Below are 23539 nucleotides of genomic sequence, written 5' to 3' on the forward strand. Positions count from 1 at the left end.
GCGCTGATCTCTTACCTCGAGAATGCGCTTCGTCACACAAGCCAGAGAGCCGGAACGTGCGGAGCTGGTGTGTCCGACCGACTACCCTGAGGAGCGCCGGGGAAGACCGCAGACGACTCGGACCGACTCCGTGCGGGTCTGCTGTGTGGGTTCTCCAAGATTCTGTAGGCGAGGTACAAGAATTTGGACCGCGGCGCAAGTCCTGAGCGTTTTCAATCCAACTGTGACACGAGCGAGCGGTGTCGACCGGCTGGCTGAGTGGAGAAGGGGGGGCGAACACAGTTCGTTTCTTTCGACGCCTTCCCAAGTTCTTCGTTTCTTGCTCATAGAGCCGAGAGCTGCGACTCAGGGCGTTTCACGGGTCTTCTGTTTATTTAATCCCCGTGTGCGGCTGCGCAGCCGCATAGACGCAGCAGGGAGAGAATGATTTGAAGGTTTTCCGTGCACTATTTCTCAGCCCGGTCGCCGCGAAGCTACGCGCCACATCCCGGCACGAAACAAGGCTTTCCCTGCTTTGCGAGCGCCTGTCCCCGTGCTCCTCATGGGTTTTTTTGGGGTGAAACGGACGCGAGTCCAAACCGTTGGAAGAGGCATCGTCTAGGCGCGACGAGATCCCAATTTCGCGGTTATGCTTTGCGGAGCGGCAAAGAGGTTCTGAAAGCTGCTTGGCTTCGCTTTCTGGCGTTGCGGCGGCGTCCAGGTCTGCAACGCTCATGTTGCTCGCGTGAGATTTTTCGACGAGATGCAAAGATGAGTAGCCACGGCTTCAGTGAGCGGAGCATCTACGGCCAGAAACCGGGGACGTTTCTGAACGGGAGAGTCCGGAGCGGAAGGCTCGTGTCCCGGAAGCTTCAGGGGATTCGTGTGAAGGGAGAAGCCGCGCGGTGCTATATGCGGTATCCTCCGTAGTTTCGAGGGCGTCGAACCCGATGGCCTTTGCTGCTGGTTCGAAAGGGGGTCGGCTGATAAATGAAAGTAGTACTTCCCGGCGGTTCTTGACATTTTAGTAAGAGAGTCCGCTTCGAGAGATACACCGGATTTGCTTTGTGACCGCAAGTGTTCACCTACCGAGTATCAGGACAATCCCCGGCGTCTTGGCAATTCTCCGCCACGGCACACCTTTTAACCGCGCAGGAATCTTGAGTCACAACGCCTACTCCAGTGTACGCAGTGCAGCGGGGCATCGGGCGCGCACCGATAATATAAACGCTTCAGCCATGTTCTGCCGAGGGTGGCATCTCTTCTGCGTAAGACCGTAGAATAGACAACTACGGCGCTTTGTGGGAGGCAAATGGCAAGAACTGGTCCTGGGGCTGAAGCCACCATTCGGACTTGTGTCCAGCGGAAAGTACCACATCACCGGTGTTAGCAGGGAACAGACGAAAAACACTCCGCACACGATTTGCGAAAACACGGAAAATCGACCCCACAGACACTGGTAATTCCAGTCCCTTCGGTTTGCAGTGTCTGGTGTAGGCACGTTCGTGCATTATGTTCTCGCTTCTTTGCTGCGGTCCACACCTGGCTCATGTCGAGTTGTCAGAGTCTATCCTAGAACGGCGAAGCCCCGTCGATCGCCTTTACCACTCAGACTGCGCCACAGCGTAGTTCTGCGCCGTCCCGTTTCAAACCCGGCAGCAAAAACAAGAGCGTTTCTACCAAACTGCTCGCCGCCTCGATGGCATTTGGTCTCTTTGCGTTCACTCGTGTACCTCCACGGTCGAGAGTTAACGCGTCCCGGACCCCTGTCCCTGGCAGCTCCGGGGCCTCGACGTAACGTTCTCCCGTTTCGTGGCCGACTGGCGATTCGCGCTGTGAACACTGCGGGGCCGATACGTTCCTCCCACCTGTGGCGAGGCCGTCACGAGAGCTTTGCGGGTTTCCCACACATTTGGCAGCGCTGCCTTTTGCGAGAGCTGACTGTACCGCATCGACTAATGCGAGAAGCCGATGGGAGAGCGCCACCAACACCCAGTGCGCCGGGCTGCCTGTTTCGGTCGTCTTCAGTTTCGCGTCTAGACGCCGAATCCACCGACAGAGGACTTCGAGTTTTGTCCTCAAGCAAGGCTGGTTCGGAGCTGGAGCACCGGCGCTGTCAGACGGCCCTTGCGAAGTTGTGCACCGCGCCTTTGCCTCGCCCATTCCTCCTGGACCGCCTTCGACGGAGGCGTTCCCTAACGCTTCGGGACTCACTGCAACTGCGGCAGGCAGAAGAATCAATAGGAGGCTCGCCTTCAAGAGAGCGCCGTACACCGGCTGAAACAAGGTCTGCTGGGTACAGTGCGGATTCCCAAGGCAGACTGGATCCGATTCGCCGCTTGCATCGACAACAGCCTGCGCACACCGGCGCCCGCCAGCTGCGTTATCCGCGGCACAGTCTGCCTGGTGTCTGAATGAATGCGGCAGTTGTGCCTCTTGGTTCACTTGATACTCCCTCATTCGAAGCAGGCCATTTGATCTTTCGTCTCCAGTTTGCCGCTCCCGCATGCTACACTCTGGGTTCGCCGATGATCCGGCGCCCAACGCGAAGCAGGCGTCTCCCTGAGTACACGGCACACCCAACCGGATGATTTAACCTGACCGTACACAGGAGGATCTACATACTTCACCGCCTTATAAGCGGACACCGCGTCGATTCCCCTGGTCCGCCGTCGCCACAATGCCTCGCCAGACAAGTGAAACTGTCTACGTTCGCCACACCATTTGAGCAGCGGCTTCGTGGGAGACACCAAACACGAATATCCAGCTACCGAGCTTGGGCACCGGAGCAGTTGTTGCGACGCGGCAGCGATATCGGCAAACGCAGAAGGCGTGAGAGCCTGTAGCGCGTTATCAGCCACCACAACCGGGCACAGTCTCACGAAAACGGCACACAGAGCCCTGCTCAGTTGCAGCCGAGGTACAGGATCCGACCTAAGTCTCGGTCAGGCGCAGTCTAACCTTTTACAGTGTCTCCCAGCTGCGGCCGGTGCATGTGTGCCCGTCTCCCTTGACCGTAGCTGACGCTGGGAGCGAGTCGACTGGGGAATTTCAGACCGCGAAACGGAAGCACTGGATACACCCATACACCGCTCTGCTGCAGGGATTCCTGAAACAGCACTTACCCACACAAGTCGCTGGACCGTCACCTCATCCAAGCAGATGCACACGTCCTCGACCTCGCCGGCCACCTTCGTAACTTCATTCGCAAGAAATGCAAAGCCCATGACTGTTTGATACTCGGTGACGGAATATGCTTGCTTCTCCGCCTCGGGAGGCTGCTGACGCATTGCGTAGGCATCGGCCTTCTGATTGACAGACCCCGGAGTTGAGTTGGAGCTTGCACGGCACTCGAGCAAGAAGGGTACACTTCCCTTCCCTTCCGCCGCTCGAGACGCGCTGAGGGCCACCGCCACTGCAACATCAGAATCCCCTCCAGATGGGGAACAGCAGCTTGTGGATAGAGGGTTGCAGGGAGACGACAGCGCGCGATCCGCGAAGAGCATCAGGAGATTTCTGGCCGCCGACTGCCCAATGAGGACTTCCTCGGTGTAAAGGTTTGCAGGCTCCTCATCGAACAGAGGCCGAGCCCTGGCGCGTCGGTCTTGCTGTCCCTGTTGGAGGCCCCTGGCGGCGCAAGTGCTTCCCCGAGCGCTCAAGTGAATGGACAGCTGGTCTGCGCAAAACTCGCGAATGGATGGTGCAGCCTCACAGATGGACCTCCAGAGCTTGTTGGCAACTACGTTAAGGGGGAAAAGCTGCAACAAGAGAAGGAAAACGCACAGCTTGCTCGGAATGGCGGCGCCTCTCGCATTAACACCTTTCGACATGGCGAACGCCGCAAACGAAAACTCAGAGTGTCTAAACACACGCAGTTGGTCACCCACTGGAGGTGCGAGGCAACGTTGAACGGAGACCCCGAGTCCCTGGTAGAAAATGCCACCATCGACATTCATCGCTGCTTCGGGCGCTGTGCCCTATATACCGAGCAGGGCTGTACGCCCTCGGGGAGCATGCGGCTCTGCCGCCAGCTCCACGGAACTCCACGGCAGACGGCTGTGTGGGAACAACGAGGGTGCATTCAAAGTTCACAAACGAATCTGACAGCTGCAGCGCAGTCTAGGACGCCTGGCCGCAGTCAACGTAAAACGACTCGCGGCCGGCGCCTCCACTTTCTGTCCTGACAAACCGCACCTACGTGTTGCAAGATCCGACTGTCGAGCCACCTCACTCACCTTAACCATCACATCGAGCAGAAGTTGCAGGAGGACTGAGCTGTCCACACCGCGTGGTGGCATTTGACTGCAGACTGCCGACCGGAGCGCTGAGACCACCAGATGTGCTCGGAGATCGCCGAGACCGGATCCACTTCTCCCTGCGTTTTCTCCAGCTCGCGCACGCGCGACAAGAGAGTCTGCCAAACTGCTGCATGCCTCGGTGCACGCTTCAATTGCTTCGGCCCGAACAACTGGTTCGCCATCCTGCACACACGCGTGAGACATCAAAAACCGTTGGCGGCTCGGTCACAGGCCTCTTATCTTCACAGACCTCGTCGCCTCCGACGTCCCAAGCCAGCTGAAGTCCGCGACGTTTGCAGCTGCCGCAACCAGAGCTAATTTCCCAGGAGCACGCGGGCTGGCCGCCGCGCGACCGCGGAGACGCACCGACCTGCAGAAGCGTCATCATGGCGTCCCAGATCTGCAAGGCTTCCTCGAAGCGAGTCGCGCCGCTTGGGTCAGACGCTCCCACGCCGCCGTGCGACTGTTGGTGGCTGCTCCTTTCAGACTGAGACAACGGCGCTCGACCGTCAGAGAGGCAACAGTCGGGAAACGAAGCTTCGGACGTCGCTTGCCAGGCGGGAACGGGAAGCCCGACGATGCCGAGGGCCTAACAGACGCACGAAAGCGACACGACACAACCCAGAAAATTGGCGAGAGCGCCGCAGCGCGCGAGAGTCAACGGCTCCAAGTGTTCGAGGAGAATCGGAGTCAGGACCACCACGGTTTGCCGCCCGTTCTATTGACGCGTTTCGGGGCGAACCCACAACGGCAGGGTTTGTCAACGGGGGCCAGCTACCCGCCCTACCTTCGTTTGCTGCCCCGAATGAAAACGCGTGTTTGTCTCAAAAAACGTTCGCAGTCTTCGTGAGGGCCAGGAAATACAGCCATGCAAGGCCTCTAGGCGTGCGTGCATGCGAAGGCCCTTCACGAGCGCGCCATCAATCGTACCTGAACCGCTGCTCGTCTGAGAGTCACTTCTGCTTCAGGGCAACTGCATGCCACCAGGCAAGCTGTCCAGGCATTGGTCAGCTCACGAAACTCCTGTCTCGTCTGAACACCACTTCTGTCGCTTCCTCTCGCGTCCTCCGCGCGTCGGCGACTGTTCGAGCTCAGCACTGCAGCTCCAAAAAGGAGAAAGCCCTTGCGCACGGGCGCACTGTGGGGGTAGGTGCGGACGAGTTTCACTGCCTCTTTGGCAACGTCCTCAGGTAGAGGCCACAGGCCTGCCAAAGGTCCCCCCTCGCTCACACATTGACCCACGTGGTTTGCCTCTTTGACGTTCTCGTGCTTGTTCGCAGCGATCAGCATTTGAGCAAGAAGGGCCAGTAACCTCAGAGCCTCGGCCCGCAGAGCAGAAGAGAAGCCGCTCTGAATTCTGCTCCGACTGAACATACACGTCGGATCTTCTGGATCTCGCGTGCTCGCCTGTGCACTGTCCTGCTTGACCCCGCTGTTGGCGTCGCTTCCAGAACTGCTGCCGAACGCACCCTCAAGGTCTCCACAGGGTTCCCTGTCGGACTGCGCACGCCTCCCCGTGGTGCAAAACGCGCCGCCGACGGCTTGCCACAGGAGCTGAAGCCCCAACCGAAGGTCAGATGCCGCGCATGCGAAAGCACCCTTTGCACCGACAGCGAGCGGTGACGCGCACATCCTTCCTTTCTTCAGACGCTTGCGACAACATCGAAGAGCTTGTTCTATCACCTGTGCATGCAGCTCGAGGCCCTGAACGAGGTGAAGAAGCACTGCACCAGCCGCGAGTCGCACCCCTGCCGCAGCGGGGCCGGGGGTCAACATCGCCGCGTCCACCAAGCCGCACACAGCCACGGTTTGCAGGGGAACAGCCAAGGCAGTTCGCCATGAGGCTCCAGCACGCAAAGAGTTACTGGACGCTGCCCTTGCGCGTGAAGCGTCTACGCCGCCCAGGCGACACAACAGACAGTGCCGTGACCCATCGCAAGACGGCTGGGTTTTTTCCAGGCGAATCTCTGTGATCGACCCGCGACCCATGAGAAGGCGCTCCAGAGATACGCCGTTGAAAGATGGGACGCCGCAGCGGCTGTAAGCCCGAGCGAAGCACGGCGGCAGATAGCGGCACGCGCACGCGACGACACTTCCGGCTGCCTCGAGTGCGTCGCCCATTCTTGTCGGTGCGTCCGTGCAGCCGCGAACTGCGCCGTACCCAGACAGAGACCCCGCAGCTTCCGCTTCCAAGCCGTCGCTGCCAGTGGAGCCGTCACACGCTCTTCTACGCGAAGCTCCCGATCCACCTGCCGCCTCAGATGAAGCCTCGGCGACTGTTGCCAGGTGGATGGCCAGGGCCTGAACAGCTTGGAGGCCGAGCAAGCGGTTCAGAGGAGCTGGGGCATGCGAACAGATGCGTTGCATGCAACGCAGAAAGTCAGAGGCAAAGGCGGAAGCGTCAATCGAGCGCGCGGCTCGAGGTGCGTCGTCGCCGACTTTGCGGGACACCCCGCCCCCACTGGCGGCGGCCGCTAAGGCCTCTCGGCCAGCTTCGTTTTCGTGTCTGTGGACGGCCGCGTGCACGCCAACAGGGTTTCGCGCAGTCTGCTCGAGCCAGGCAGCGACTTCTGGCCGCTGAAGGAGCTCAAGCGACAGAAGCAGCAACCCGCAGGTCGTGTTACTGGTTGCGTGGCTGTGGGCTGCACTGAGGGCAGCAGCCTGGAGACCTAGCAGCAGAGCCTGTGGCCCCTGGAGGCGCGCCTCTTGCATGGCGTAGTTCGCGAGAGCCCGCGCCGCGAGCAGTCGCGTGTGGAAATGTGCGCCGGTTAGATGGGTTCGCAGAGCCGTTAAGAGTCGCAACAGCCACATGGGAGACGAAGGCAGGCCGGCCGAGGACGAAGCTTGGGCGCCACGTCCGTAGACAGGGCCGTCAGTTTCGTTGCTGTCATCGACTGAGGTGCACGGAGCCTCAGACGAGAGCAGGGACGCGAGACGCGGGCCCTCGCTAACAGCAGATGCGAAATCCAGTCGAGAGACAAGCAAGAGGACTGCAACTAGGGCGCCTTGATCCTCATCGCCCTCTTGCGCCCGGCTCTCATGCGCTTCATCAAGGTCTCGGTCAGAAGTCTGGATCCTTTTCTGGCCTGGAGTTTTGCCATTGACTTCCTCCCCCGTAGTCTGTTCTCCCGGCCCTTGGATGGCACCACGCGTCGCAGTCGAAGGAGCTGCAGAGGCCAGCGGGCTATTGGAGCCGCTGCCCTTCGTCCGTGCGCTTCCTTCCCCCTGGGCACGACAGTGTTCACCCTCGACATCCACAAAGTACGTCCAAGGATGCCTGGGGTTGACGGCGCCCTGGAGCGTCCGCAACAGGATGGGAAGGACGCCTGCCGACTGCAGGAAAGGCAAGTCGATCTGAGCTTCCGCCAGGGACGGATTCAGAGAGGATCGCTGCTGGGCTCCAGAGCAGAAGGAGTACAGAGGAAAGGTCGGCACGTGGAGAGACTGCAGAGGCACAGAGAGACACGGAAACGCCCCCGCGCCTCAACATAGGCCCCCAGTCCCGCCCGCATATGGAGATACACACGCGTGTCCAGCTGGAAAGGTGGTGTGAGCAGAGCATCGTCACGCAGGGAGACACGCGCTAGAAAAAGCATTAAAGTGTAGACCAACACAAAACGACTAGCAGGAAAAAAGACTGCCGGTGGGACCCATGGCAGTCGCGTGTGCTGGTCCGGGCCGTCCAGTTGATACACTTGCCGTCTCGCCGCAGTGTGCACTGTCTGCCGCAACGTTCGCTGACTGCTCTGTTCTCACGACGAAAACGCGCGACTGAGCGCCCTACATCGTTATCTTTGCCGGCCAGGCGCTTCACAGAGGCGACGAGAAGCAATGTTGCGGCGTTGCGCAGGGGGAAGTACGAGGTCGAGTTACTGCTCCGCACCGCCGCTGCCAAAGCCAGCGCTGGCAACGGAGCACCATTTCCGACGAGAGTTCCGTTGCCCTTGATTCCCGCGTTTCGATTCGCCATCTCCTTTTCGTCGACGTGTCTCCCTCTCGCTTCGTCGGCTGCAGCGTCGCCGCTATCCGTGGACGCCCCACCAGCTGCTAATTGATTCCTATCGAAAGGTGGGATCTCAGTCCTTTGATTGGCTTCTAGGGCAGCTATTGCTTCTTCAGGGGGAAGCAGGGAAACGCATGCGATCGAGCAGGAAAGGGCGCCGCTCCGGATCACAGCCCGAACCACGTTGAGGCAATGAGCACGATGTGCATACGCTGAGATTTCCAAACGCATCGCCACAGACACAAAAAACGAGCCTTCTCCCTAGTCACTCGAGATGCGTGTCAGATAGCGCTCGTCCACGCACAGTGCAACCGTTGCTCGAGGCCGAAGTCTTCTCGACCGTAAATGATGATGGCAATCCACGCCTCTGGAGAATGTGCCCTCAGGGCCCCGCCTGCACAAGTGCTGCTCACCTAAACGTCGTCCCCTGTGGCAGAAGCAACATGCCTACGGGGGCAAACCGTTCTCTTCCCCATCCCAGCTCCAACCCTCCCGATCAAGGCGTGGCAGCACACGCAGCCATCGGCAGTTGTGTCGGCTCCTCGCCAACTGCCGAAAGGACTCACCTTCTTCGATGGACGGAAAGAAGCTGTCAAAGCGCCCCTCCGCAAGCGGGAGAAGGATCGACATCGCATGCTGCAGAAGCGGGCATCTGTCCCCGCCTCGGAGTGTGCTGTCTGCGCTCGCAGCCTCACCTGCATAGATTACAGACACACACAGGAACGGAGACAGCAAAAGGAACAGTGCAATCAGACTCGCTCACGCGCCTGCATCTGACAGGCACGGTCTCTCTTGTTGGCCTCTCCTCCCTTCGTCGACCTGCCGACGCTTCTCGACACCTGCTTGGTCCCGAGACGTTCACGCTGTGCGGCCGACTGCCGGGCTGCGTCTGACTAGGTCCGGTCGAAGGCAAATTTTAAAATAAGGAACTCTGCCCAAGCATCCTCCGTACAAAGCCGGCATTAAGAACATAACGATCATAGCTAGACCATGCATGAACAAACTCAGAGTGGAGACGAAGCCTTTTGGCGACTGCACCCAACATCCGGGGGCCCACTGGCAATTCCCAAACAGACCCCAGGGCTTCGGAATCATGTCTAACCAAAAACCGGGAGACTCCTAAGGTGGAACCAGTAGACTTCCGAGCTCACGCATTCGCTAGGCGAGCGAGCGACATCACTGAGACTCGACGCCTCTGTCTCACCTGCCAAAACTGCTACAAACGCCAGGCCGAGACTCGCACTCTTCCTCAACGGAGGCGGCAGGGAGGCAGCGCACACGTCGCCCTCCGAAGCAATCGGCACAGACGCCACCAAGTCTGTGGAGCCGCCTCGAATCTCCGCTGACGTCCCGGCTGGTGATGCGGATTTGAAGGCCTCATTCTGAGGTCCGGCGAGGGATGGAGGAAGCAGGAGAAGCAGCAGGCTGTGGACCCACGTGCGAGGCAGAGCTTGCATGTCCTTGTGAGCTGAACACAGAAGCCTTCGACTGAGACCAGCTAAAGAGTCGAACAGACTGTTCATGGCGCCTGAACGCAGGAAAGAGCCCCAGGCAAGTCTGGCAAAGTTCCTCCATACGCGACAGCCAAGCCTGCTGGCACGGGAGCAGTCCTATTCGGCTCTTCCCAGACACAGCAGGTAGGCACCAAAATCGCCAAGCGGAACCAGAATGCTGCACAGGCTGGCCGACCAACCAGACTTGAAATGAAGAAACGTTTTTACAGGCCTTGAAGCGCAGATGTACGTGTAATACGAAGATACGTCGTACAGCCAGAGACAACGGGCAAATCGGCCACGCACGCCTGACACGACCAAAGCACTGGAGGCTCCAGGTGACCTGCGTTTCAAAGGATTATGCAGAGCCCGGTCTTCCCTTCCTTCGCCGTTTCCGGTCAATGCAAAAGGCACTCACCAAGGTGACGACAGCAAAGTAGGAAGTGAAGCAACCGACGCCCGATGGCGTTCATCTCGGCAACAGTCACAATCGCATTTGCTGTCCGGGAAGTCTGGAGAGCACCTCGTTGAGCAGCCTGGGAAGTCCCCCTGGATACGACAGCCGTCTTTCCAGGGTGAAGGCCATCCGGGCACAACTCGGTTTGTGCAGCCTTCTGGCTGTTCGCCGCTGTAGCATCCTCTGTCTCTGTATGTTGCCCTCGGTCACTACGCAGCTCGTCCCCCGGTGGTTCCTCTGCTGCTTCAAAAGGTACCCAGTCGAGAAGCGCAGAGAGACAGGATGCCGCCGCCTTGACCGTGACCCATCCCCGGACGGCTAGCAGCGTCTCTGCTGTCTCTTCTTCGTCTTCCGCCTCCCCATCCGGCATTTCCATGTGTCCTCCGTCCTCTGCTGGCCGCCGCACAAGAAGCGGATGGCCTCTGCAGTCGACGTTGAAAGTTTGTTTCTCGCTCGGCCTCTTCTGGTGGGGCTCCTGTTGGCCTGACTGCTGCCACACAGCATTCAGCATGACGCTGTCTGTGCCCTCAGCAATCACACAAAACATGCTGCTGCACGCATCCATCAGCAACCGCAGAAGGCGGGTAACCACCATCCGCCACGCACCCCAAACTCGTGCGTCGGTGAGCCTGGCTGATCCCGACTCTCCAGCGCTGTCTTCTGCTGCGAGAGAGCCCGAACTGCTGCCACTGGAGAGGCCGTCGTTCCCATGGGGGAATCCACTCGTGTTCGTAGGACCGTGGCCGAGCCTGAGATCCTTGGGATAGTCTGCGGAGGCTTGGATCAAGCTCTGGAGGGGGGGGAGCTCTCGGAACAGTTTCGTGAGGACGACCAGTAAGCCGTGAATGCATGCATCCGGTGTATCCGCAGAGAGGCGAGCGTGATGTTCCAGTGCATCGAGCCTCTGCTGAGAAGCGGCTAGGAACACATGGAGCAGACGGAAGAGCTTCTGCACAAGCGATTCACGGCTGTCGATGAGATCCCGTTGTTGGGGCCCTCCGAAATCCAGCTGGTGGGCCTCCACGCCTTCTAAAGGAGACGGGGCTGTGCCTCCCCCATTTTGCTGTATCAGTGCGTGACTGAGGACGCTGATTAGGACGTCTGCGCTCAGCGACGCCTCGTTCTGATCCTCTCGGGACATGCAACCTCTTCTTTCCGCCGGCTGTGGACAGCCCACATCTTCACTGCTATAGGCGAGCTGTTCGGATTGTCGCGGGCGCTTCCAGTCTCTTTCCGTAGCTCCCGAGCTTCTGGGAGCGGTGCCGAGCGACGGGGTGCGGGCAGCGACTATGTGTCTAAGAGGAACAACAAAGGCCGAGAAGAGTGCGAGTTCCAGCTGCGATGCACCCGCAGAGTAATCGCTTTCGCGAATGCTATGGATCAGCACAAGCACATCGACAAAGCAGCTTCGAAGGCAGGGAACGGAGGTCGCGTGTCGAGATGCATGCCCGTCGAGGTTCGCGCCACGGTCCGAGCCGTCCTCTGTAGAAGCCCGATTCAGTTGCGGCTGCTTCTGCTCCAGCTCGGCCGAGTGCCGCCGTACGGCCGAGTCTCTTGTTTCGCCTCCGGGAAGCTTCCGTGGCGAAGGCACCAGTGACGGCACTCCCCACTCCAGCTGGCTCCGCGGGAACAGCTTCAAAATCTTCCGAGCCGCCTCGCTCTGTCTCGGCCACCGACTCGCGAGCATTCCGAGTAACTGAGCCTGCACTGGAGCTGCGTAGAACCCGAGAGCCTCAGCGACTGCGCAGCCGCCTGCAAACGTTTCACTCGCCGCCAGCTCAGGGCCGGCTGCGCCGAGTTTCTGCCCAGAGTCCAAGCGTCCCTGGCCACCTCGGGCCGCTGCGAGAGCCGCGTTAGCACAGCTGCTGCCTTTACGGAGGTCACTCGGCGGCTGAGACCCCCACAGCGTGTAGAGGAACAGCAGAAGAGTTGTGCCAGTGTTCTGCCGATCCGGATGCATGCACGGGAGACACTGGAGAAGGGCACTGCGGTGAAGCCGCTGCAAGAAAACGAGGAACGCGCGAAGGCTGTCGTCCTCTTGTTGCCTGCGCAAGTGCGCACTTCCCACTTCCTCTGGAGATTCCGAAACAGTCGCAGATCCGCCACGCGTCCGGTCGCCTTCCGGATGGCGGTCCCTGCTTGCGTGGGGATCGAGAGAGCGCGCGGATCCCTGCAAAGACACCCCGCCAGCGGTCGCCTGCGCCGGCCGGTTCCCTGATGCTTCCCGCGCGCACGCTGGCGCTTGCAGCAGGAGGCGAAGGTCCTGAGGCGTTCGCTCTATCAGCTGCTTCCTGTACGCGTCGCGAGCGCGCTGCAGAAAGCGCTTGAATGCTTCCGCAAACGCGGCTTTCGTTGCGCCGGAGGCCTGCCGGCCACTGCCGTGCTCGAGTACGTCGAGAAGCAACTCGAGCTCTATGCGGGCGGGAGGGACGGACGAAAGTCGTGAGAGCGCCACAACCTTTAAGAGCGCCATGCGCACCTCATCGTCTCCACTCTGGAGCCCATGTTGCAGCCGTTCTCTGCAGATGCGCACAGAAACAACGTTGCCCTCGAGGTCAACTCCGGAGACGACCAAAGAGCAACTGGCAGCTTGCGGGGCTGTCGGCTCTTGGGTGCCCACCTTGCGGGCGTTCCCCGTGCGTCCTGTGTCGGGGACAAATGCAGCCGCCCCCTGAGCTTCGTCTGAGCCGCCGCGCAAGCCGCGAATGCCGCTCGCCTCGTGATGCACGCCACGTTGCAGCCGCGGCGCCGGCTCGCTCCACTCTGCCATGCCCGCCTGTCGCGCGACCTGCAGCAAGACCGCTTCCCCAATACTCCAGGGCAGCTGGTCCGCGCTGGCCTGAAGGCGCATTCGCCTCGAGCGTTCGCTGCGCTCTTGCCCCTCAGGCTTCTGCGCGTCAGGCGCATCCGTCGAGGGCAGAAGCTCCAGATCGTCTGACAGTTCAGTCCCGAAGCTTGAGGCGACGCCCTGGACGTCCGTGGGACGAAGCGTCTCGGAGGCACCCGGTCCGAATCGACAACCGGCCAAGTAAAGGAGCTGCAAAATCGCGGCCAGGCCCTGCGGATCCAGCGCTTGCAGCAGGGGGAAGACTGTCGCTGCCACCTTTTGTGATGCCTCGGGAGAGAGGCGACGGTCAGAGGCAGATGCTGGGACGGAGAGCGACGCAGAGACCATGGACAAGCTGTTCAGAGACGACGCACGCAACGGCCACGCGGCGGAAGACGGCGCACGATCATCCCTCACTTCCGTTCGGCGCGACAAGGTTTCCGTCGATCCGAAAGGCAGACTAAACAAGGCGTCGACGAGCAAGGGGTACAAGACCTGGCGAAGTGCTGCCGGCACAGGAACTGCTCCATTCCTTCCGCCCGTCGCCGGTGTCCCGCCGCTCGACGCCTTGCGACCTTGGCGGCGACCCTGCGTCCGCGGCAGTCCGCCTGGCAACGCTGGTCGCTGCCCAGCTTCCCCCGACTCCCCTGTGGCTGTATCTCCAGAGCACTGGACTGCCTTCCCACTGGTGTCGCCAGGACGAGACTGGAGGGATTCTCCGGCCCCGGGCTTTCCACTGCCAGTGGCAGGAGCTGCGTTGCTGGACTCGCGCGGATCCGCCGCTTCTCCGCTTCGCGTGCGCTGTCCAGGGTCTCCACCGCCCGGCGCGCGTCGCTTGCCAGTTGCTGCTGACTGCTGACACAGGTGTTTCATGATGCCTTCAAGGAACTTGACAGCGGATGCGCCGGTGTGGAACGAGTCTCCAATCTCCATGAGCAGCTGCACTACCAGACCCGGACGCTGGTCCAGCAGCCACTCTACCCCGACAGCAGGGAGGAGCGATAAGAGCGCGAGATTTTGCGCCTTCCTGTGCACCGCAGACAAATCTAGAACGGCTAGGGCCAGCCGGTGCGGCAGACAGCAGACGCCGCTGTCTCCCCTCTGTCCTTGGCTGAGAGAGACGCACACTGGCGTTCCCCGTTTCCCTGGTGAAGGGTTGAGGGTCACTTGGCTGAGCGCCTCCCACAAGCTTCGAGCGACCTGCGAGACACTTCGCTGTGGATGCTGCCAGTGACTCAAAGCGACCTCGATCAGCGTATCGATTGGACTAGGTGATCTGGACAACAGACTCGAATGGGCGCCGGCACCACAGGGCCGATGATCGGAAGGCAAACATGAAGACGACGGGGTGTCGGAACGCGATGGGGAGACGGCACTTGCCGCTGAAGCGGCTCCGCTGGACGGCGCACTCTTGTCTTGGAAGACATCTGCTTCTGAGCTGCTACCTACGGACGAGTGTAGCAGCCAAGAAGCCGGCGCAACGTCAACCAGCTGTTTCAGAAGAAGCAGCGCGTCGCGCTTCGCGTGCACATCGTGCGTCTGAGAATAAGCGGCAAGATGCCCCAAAACCTCAGAAAAGACGCCAGCTTTAGCGGTTGTTCCAGCATGCGCATCTCGTTGGCTCTTTGCATGCTCCGCAAGGTTCCGTGCATCTGCAGCCGTAAACGGCCTTTCCTCCGTTTCTCCACGAGCGTTGCCACTATTTGCAACAAGATGCAGAAGGGAGCGGAGAAGCGCTAGCCCGCCGCGGGTGGCTACATGTCCTGCAGTCCTCGCTGTTCGTCCTGCGCCACGCCCTTGTTCATCGGTTCTGCTCACGTCCCGCCGAGCCGTGTCGCTGAGAGCGGAACCTGGCGGGCTCAACAGTTGCCGCACCATCCCGCAGGCACCGCTTAAGATGCTGCCCTCACGGTGAAGGCCCTCAAAAGCAGCCAGTCGAACTTTAATCGATGCAACTGCCGTTAAAACTTCCAACTCTTTCTGCTGTTGGAGGAAACACACGAGAAATCTTGGGTCCATTGCAGTTCTCAGCACCTCCACGACTGACGCATCATTTTCAGTGTACCTACAGGAAGTGGGCGAGGAATCACAGCATGCATGCCTGCCTTCTGTCACACTGTTGGTCTTCAGATCCTGTCCACCGCTGAGTTGACCCGCTGTAGCATCGGCTGACGTTCGCCACTCGCTTCCTGACGCACGGCCTGGTTCTGGAGCTGGCCTTCGCTTCCTGTGTCTGCCTGTTTCGCAGGCTGGTTGAAGCGCCTCGTGCAGCGCCTTCTGGAGTGCCGCGTCGTCTACCAAGTGCGGCCAGCAGGAGGTGCAAAGAGCAGACAGAGCCTGAAGTATGGCAACGAAGTGAGTTCTCCGCTGACCACTCGGCGTCTGAGAAGCTTCTCGATGTGGGGCCGGATCCCCAGTCGTTGCGCGCTCGAGCCCTCGCAAGAGAAGCACAAATGCAACCGCAGCTTCGCCAAGTGCCGCGCCCGTTCCCGAATCTCCTCTGTGCTTCCATAAGTCGCCGTGGAGTCCCATCAGCGTAGGCGATTCGAGAGTCGCGCTCACTCGCAGCGCTGCAACGTACATCCGCTGCAAGACTGGCTGTGCGCCGAGGTCACTTGCCGGGCGTTCCACGACGTCTGGGGAGTCAGCAACATCGTGACCCTCCATATCATCATCTGCCTCCAGTTCGCAGAGACAGGCGCGCCGTTCCCGAGCCCAAAACCGCAAACATCGGGAAAGTACTTCGACAGCACTTTCGTTTCGCCAGGATATCGGTTCTTTCTCGGCTCGCGTGTGACCGTCACCGACCCTCGCGCGCCGTCTGTCGTCGGTCGCTTGCGCACTTTTGGGTGAGGGCCGCAGACACGGCGCTGTCTCGCCTGTCTCTTCTTCCTCCTGTCGGTCTTGTGCCTGTGTGGGTCTGCAGCCCTTGGAGAGTTCCGCTGGCTGCGGTGTCGCAGCTGCATCGGGACTGTCTGCGCAACACTGCAAACGCGCAGGCACGACGGACCCGCCATCAAGTTTTAAAAGAGCTGCGAAGCAACGTTCGATCTGCTGCAGGCCGCCAATAGCACTCAAGTTTCCTCGACTACGGAGTTGAAGAAGGACATCCGTGCAAGCTTCCGCAAGCGGCCCGCAGAATTCTGCTATGGAGTCGCCGCGAGCAGAATTCCGGAAAGAAACCGTCACGCCATTCGCTTCAGAGCCAGAGGGAGAGCCAGCGGCCATCGGTGAAGCTGTGGATGACGAAGACAGGAGCGACGGACCGGCTGTGGCGCCGGAAGGCGAAGCAGACTGCGAAGAGACAGAGGAGCGAGCGGAAGAACGCGCCTCTGGAACTTGCAGAGTGGCAGCACCTCCGACAGGTTTGCGATCTCCAGCTTCGTGAGCAAGTTTCGCTTGCTGGAAGAGAAAGTTTGCAAGTTGCCTCAGAACGATACCCTGGCTTTCAAGAGACTTGGTGTCCTCTACAAAACTTCCCCAGAGTCGAGCAAGGGTCCGACAACTGGACGTGTCGCCGTTAGCCCCATTTCCTGGTTCTGTGTCGGATCCACTAGTGAGCAATGCACACCTTGCGCGGAGCGTCGCAAGGAGGCTGTGCGCGGATGGGGACGGCAAAACGCCGCCAGAAATGGGTATCTCATCGTCCCCCGATGCGAAGGAGCATCCCGTCGCCGTCGGGCTACGGCCGTGGCCGCAGTCCAATGACGACGAAGCAGAGACGTCGACGCTTCCTTGCCTCAGCTCTGCAAAGCTTGTATGAGGCATGGCGTTCACGGGAACTACAGATCCCGTCCCTGACGGTAGGCGCTCATCCTTCATCTTTTGAGTTGCTTGTGGGTTCAAATCAAAGTGGAAGCCATCAAGCAGCTTGTGAGGCGGACGGCGCGGGTTGTGTCTCCACTCTTGCATGCTAAGACTCGGTCTTCACCAAAAACATGACTGGGAAAGGCAGGAAATACAGACGGATTCCGTCAAACCACAAGGCTGCGAACAGCAGGCTCTGGGGCTGTGGCTGCGGTTCGTGAGACAGGCACGCGGCCACAGTACGCAGTACCCTACAATAAGCGAAAGATTGGTTCTGGGACGCTAGGGAAAGAGAGGTGAAATTATTAGTCGCGCTAAAAGAAAGGCATTCTATCTGGCTTTTGACGATTGAGCAACTCAAGTGGGCGCATGCAGTCTCTGGCTGACACACACGTGCCGCCGTTTCAGTCGACTCGTGGGGGCCCGTTTCCAGGCACTCGAGCTCCCCGTTCTGTTCCGTGGTGTATCTTCCCTAAACTGCCCTTGAACGTGGGTACCTTGGCCACTTCAACCAAACCGCTGTCTTCACATTCAGTTAACATTGGTTTACTGCTTAGGGACGGCGGTGTGGACAGCCTGCCGCACCGCCCCCTCATCGTGTTTTTGCGTGGGGCAAAGCGGCTGGACTCAGGAGGACGGGCGGGAACTCGCCCGCAAACACACGGTTTTGGATTATGCCAATGAAACAAAGCAGAGCTCCTTATCCTAAAAAACTATATCAATGCTGTATTGCGCACCTGCGAAGGCAGTGAGTGAGCAATACGCAGGCAGTTTGGTCAGAGCATGCCCCATCCTTTCGAGAGATGTCCTGTCGCAAATATCGCAAGCTGACACACGGGCAAAAGCAAGTGTCTGGATGGCAAATTTTGGAGCGGATGCAACGAACGACTGCCTCACAGTGACTTGCGAGGTATTTCCTTGGGTTTGATCGTCTAAGCCTTTTAAATGACGAGGAGTGTCCTGCTCTATTGCAGTGGCTACACTGTATAACGCAGCAACTAGCGCTTCCATCAACCCATCCAACACATGGAAGAGTCCGAAAAATAAAGTGAAATAATTGCTCGTGTCACATTCCCCTTGTTGACAGCACTGCTACTTAGACGTTCATCGTTCGTTTCCTCGCGTGACTCAAGGGTTGGCAGCGCCCTGCAGCAGCAGTACTCGACGTGGCAGAACAGGAAGACGCTGCTACCGGCACGGCAACGGTAAAAGCTGGTCCGTCGGGCTCTTGTTAAAGTTCGGAGTACCTCCTCAGTGAATAGGAAGATGCATGATGGTCAAAGGAATGTTCAGACTGTGAGAGGACAGATCAGCCCCGCAGCATATCTTTTTTACGCGATCCGGGACCTGTCGGCACACCGCTGTTTGTGGCATGGAACATAAACCCGGTGTCATGTATCATGGAAACTAGCCTGACAAGTGAGACGAAAAGCGATGAATAGCGAGCCTTCCACTCACCAATCCACTGCCATATGGTGGGGTTGTCGGTGAACGCCGTGGACGGCAAGCGGAAACATCAGAGATCGGATCACCGTCAGAACTATGCTAACACAGAATACAGATGAGGATCCCTGCACTCTCCTTCGGAATACATATCGTCGGCGGACACAACCAAGGCGGGGTTCTGAACTTACTTCGCAGCAGGAATGACAGCCTACGACGACACCACGTCCGGCAAGACGTACGAGGACATTGCGGGCCCTCACAAAAATATCGTATGGACAGGAGACTCCGACAACCATATTCTCTGCTGCACATCCTATCATAGAATGATCTGAGCCCCCTTGCTCGTAATGGGTACATCTGAAGTCTGAACAACTTTGTTTTACGATGTATACAAAGTAACCGCTGCAGTGTTACAGTTTCCCGGCCGACCGCCTCTGCACTACACACGAACAAGTTGCCATTGTCGGCAGACATCACATACCTGGTGGCGCGCACTTGTGATCGGTTGAGTTTTGTAGTAGGGCTTCCGAGTCATACATAGCGCAGAACGCTCGGGACAAGATATTGCTGTCGCTAAGTTCTCAGAAAAATACAAAAAGTGGTAACCTCTCCAATATTGTGCCTATCGCGTTTTTCGTCTTCAATGGCATTTGCGCCCTTCACGTTCTACGGAGGCAAACATGCAGATGGGGATAGACGGTGGGGTAGCCACAGAGCTGGTTTTCGAGACTCATAAACCCCAGAAAACGGTTGCGGCTCGGTGACCACCCGAGAGCATGTTAGGCGTTCCTTTACTGTCACCTCTTCTCCAGCCTGAACGAAGAAAGGCTTCCAAAAGAGAAACGGAGATCGCTACAGGCAGAAATGAATCTGGCGAGAGTGGCAGTGCCTCTTCGGTCGCTAGTTCTGCACATGCACGTCGCTGTCGAAAGGTGACTCGTCGAAGAACCGAAGGGGAGTCTGCCAAGTCAGACAGCCAGTTTTCGGCGTCCGGTGGCGGACATCCCCCGTCGCAGAGGATTTGGCAGCATGGGTTTTCACTTCTTAGTCGGTACACTAGATCACTCCGTTATGGACCCTAGTGCACATGGTTCGGTCGTGATATCTTGCTAGTTCGTTATATCCAGTTTCGGTGTCTCTGGTTGCTTACGTATGTTGCAGGACTGCGAAGAGCAATCAACAAACCTGTTTTCCGTTTCGCGTTTTTACCAGGCGTTTCCTTCGGATCTGTACTGGTTTGTTTTCTCTGCCATTTCTGGGGCTGCAGCAATCGTCTGCTGTTGTGCCCAACGCTGGTCGGCTCGGTTCCTTGAATGTAACGACGCTGTGACGAAGCGGATCGACATTGAAGCAGAAACGCTTTTTTCAGACTTTTCTCCACCTATGGACTTGCTTCCTATCGATTTTACCAGCACATGAAGTACATTATGAGGTTCCGGACATCCAAAGAGGTCCAGCGCTTCCATTCGGCTGCGTATGATCGCTCACTGTCAGCCGCGTTGTTCAATTGTTGTGTGTTTGTGCTTGCATTGTCTCACTCCGGCCCAAACCTACCTTGGCTGGTGCCATCTCCAGGTCGGACATATGCCTGGTGGCAACGCATGCGGGACTTCATGGTTTGTTGCGTCTGCAAGATACCCTCAATCTCTGGAACCCAAAACGTTCACGGTCCTGCCGTTTTCCCCCTTCCTGTGTTAGCATTCGTTTCGTGGTTGAACTACTGTTGGCGCAATGCTGTTTGTTCTAGAGCGGTTGTTTGCTGTCATGTGGATGCTCAATGACGACAATCCGGATCTATCGATGCTAGAACTCATGTCTGGGCGATTTGGTGAGCCCGAAACGGATCCAGATGGACCCACTGATCGCGGCGATGCTACAGAAGCAACGGCATCTGCTACTGAAACTCGGAAGCCACTCGACACCAAAACCACATCAATTTTCGGTACAGATGACCGGGCAATGCGAACTAATCGTTCGGGTGGTGCGGTCATGGAGAGGGTCGGCAGCGCACATCGAATGTCCTCTGCAAGTAAGCTCGGTGGACAGAGCAGTGAAAACACCCGACCCCGTGAAAGCCGGTCTCACCGCGAGAGTGGCAAAGCGCATCGGATACCGAACTCGCCGAACCCGGACACAATGGTTGAAGTTGGAATGCATGGCGCTGAGCTACCTTTCTCTTCCCCTCTTTCTTCATCGCGGTGTTCCACCACATCGTTGTGCAATCAAGCTCCGGAAGGACGCATACAGGACGCGCCAGCCACCGCACCTCGCTCTCGGGCCACTCGTGGGGTGCGTCCGCAAAAGCCGTATGGCAGAAAGAATTTCCGTACGGCACATGTGAGACCAGCTGCAGGCCAGCTTGCAGGTTCGCGTTCCCCCGATCTATCGCGTTCAGCAATGCCAAATTGTTCAAACCGCGCGAGTCCAGTCAACAGGCACAGGTCTTCCAATCGTGCGCTGGGTGAAGCTGAAAGCGTCAACTTCATCCGGATTCAGCCCCCCCCACCTCCGTCACCACCGGTTGTACCCGATACTGTAATCGGTGGTTGTACGGGAACACGCGGTCCTATTTTAGGTTTGGCGGAGAAACGATCGCCACAGACCACTTACACCCCCGTTTTGGAACGGACTGGTACAGCTGGTCGTCAGTGTAACATGGCACCCTCAACGGCAGCAAGCGTGGTGGCATCGGGGGGAGGAGGTACCTGCAAATTCTCGACAGCTCGCCCCGATCAGATGAGGATGGCATTTGGATCTGAAGCGGCGAAAGCTTCTCGGTTGAACGCCGAGCCAGGCCCTAACGCCCCGCCGAACCACGGTAGCGAGTGGAGGCAGCAGAACAGAACGCAGTTGGAAAATGTGTTTTGTGATGTTTTACCTGGGAAGGGCGATGCAGCGTTTTCTCCTGTGTTCAACGATCGTGTACGGGGAACTCCCAGGCGAAGGGCGGGAAAACCCAGGTACAGAGGGGCGGCGTCCTTCCGAAATTACGTGGATGCCTCGGTGATACCCCGCGAAAGGGCTGAAACGAGAACCTGGCGGAGAACGTCATTTGTAAAGGAGACCCCCATTCGCCACGACCAGAGCGACGGGATCGATTGTGCACCGCCTCGCCAGCTTCAGATGGCGGCTTCACACAGTGAGGGGCATCCCCTGGCCATGGCCCACCTGCGTTGGGACAACAGAGAGAAGGATTCCTTGCAACCGCGTACGTAGCGGGTTCGAACCTGAATCGTGTCTCCAGTAAATAAAACATGTAGACTCCAGGGCAGGCCTCACAAAAATGTTGATCTCTTCCATGCAGGTTCACACGTTGATGAGCAGGAGCCGAGAGCGCAAAGCCGCATCAGGATAAGGGGCTGCGTGTCTGCTCAGGCGTGTTGGGGTGGACACGACGAGGCCCGAAAGAGCCAGAGTTTTCGTACCTTTGCACTTACTGGGGACAGGCAACGAACAGACTTGCCTGCGGTGCAACATGTGATGTGATGCTTTACTTGTACATATGCCCTACTTTCAACCGTAAAGAACTGTGTGCCGCGTAAGCCATTCGTACAGCGAACATGAATCATGGATATGATCTGCACTCCTCTGTCCGTCACCTTCAACATTTGGTATAAGGTGGAACTAATCGTACGAGGACCCACCCCACCTCCCCCCCCCCTATCTTGTTTGCAGCTTGGTGACAAAGCGGCATCATCAGTTTTGGCAAAGCATAGGCCATGAAATCAGTACCAGTGCTGCGCACAAGCAGAGACGAAATGGCCGTTTCCTGGTCACTTGTTTGGAGATAGTATTGTATGAGACCTCGAAGCGAATGGAGCCCCATGTCGCCAACATACGCAGAGAGCGCTTTTCCGTACGCATCCAGAGGGCGAACAATGATAGATTGAAATGGGGAACGCAGGTGGCTGCTGCAGTATGCTGGACCGATCTACTGTATTCGAATGACAACGGCATTATTGTCTAGTGGAGCGTAGAGGCGGCGTCGCAATCGGGATGGGTCGAGAGTGAGGCTGAGTCCGTGTGGCAGAGTGCAAGAGTACAATATAGTTCCACTGTCGATGTTTCAATGCGTCAATCCGTTTCCTGTTACAAACTCGGGACTATGTTCCTGCTTGTTGTGTCTTCCCGATCGTCGCTCCCAATGCGTCACGAGGATGTCACCAGCAGTCACAAAGAGGACAAATAGCTCAGTTGATCTGTAGAAGTTCTGTATCGGTCTCTCGTCGCACCTTGTTTCAACCTGCCAGAGAAATAGCAAATGGTGCCTAATATCTCAAACGTTTCCTCTTCCCCGCCTGAATTCGTCGGGGGCTTAGATGTAACCGGATGATATGTGATACTCACACTGTCTGGCCACCCCGGTTGCCGAATGCTCGCCTCCTGACGCCTGTTTACCTAGGGCGCTCATCGTAGCGCGTTAGCACGCATGCATACGCAGAACATTTCATCGGACAAGTAGCTGTTTTGTTTGCTCGCCTTAACGAGCGACGCGTATTTTTGTGAGAACCGGAGAACAGAAACATCACGGCCTGAGACATTTCCGTTGCGTATAGGCTGATGAGACTATCTTTCTTGATCCAGTAGTCGCTTCTAATAACTGTCTGCGGCGGCACAGCTACTGTATTGTACTGCAGTCTTGTCTCTTCCAAATGAGACCTGGCAATGCAATCTAAGAGCAAGGCGTGCTGCATCAGCATTTGCTGGAGGACGCGTTATACGAATGACGACACTGGATACGTACATACATGCTGCGCAAGCTGCTCTACACTTGCATCGGACGCTCGACGGTGACGTTGTACCTCCGCACAGGAACCGGACCTCTGCAACAAAGTACACGTGCTACGTACTCCAGATAGACAGGAATCTCGGGTTCAGTTCACGTGATTGTTACCAGCAGGCCAGCATTACCCTCCGCTCAGCAAACAACCCGTCTGTGCAACCCACAGCAACATCATGGAGCAAGAAAAAAACGTTTTATTCATTTTTCTCTGCGAACACTGCTAAACGGAGGCGACCCCCGCACCCACCCGGAGGTCTTGAGCCGAAACAGAAATGATAATTGGGGTTCAAAACTCCTTACGAACGACGGCCGCTGTGTCACCACTGCTGTGGACAACGGCGGTTACACGTGAGTGCTGTAACACCGATTCGAACAAACCCTGACTACGCATTCCCAACGTCATTTTACTAGTACATCCGCGGGAAAATGTACCGTCTACGGCACCA

General features: G+C 58.0%; 1 protein-coding gene across 1 annotated transcript; it reads right to left on the reverse strand.

The window, feature by feature from the left end:
* Positions 1-1587: 1587 nt before the first annotated feature.
* Positions 1588-16879, reverse strand: NCLIV_040430 (conserved hypothetical protein; the record flags this gene model as incomplete). The annotated part of the gene is made up of 9 exons (XM_003880952.1): positions 1588-2541; positions 3105-3737; positions 4215-4460; positions 4528-4866; positions 5208-7721; positions 8062-8492; positions 8847-8975; positions 9485-9808; positions 10192-16879. 9 exons carry the CDS (start codon positions 16877-16879, stop codon positions 1588-1590), a joined length of 12258 nt encoding a protein of 4085 aa, XP_003881001.1.
* Between the last annotated feature and the right edge of the window lie 6660 nt (positions 16880-23539).

Source organism: Neospora caninum, chromosome IX, assembly GCF_000208865.1.
Source record: "Neospora caninum Liverpool complete genome, chromosome IX".
Classification (NCBI taxonomy): domain Eukaryota; phylum Apicomplexa; class Conoidasida; order Eucoccidiorida; family Sarcocystidae; genus Neospora; species Neospora caninum.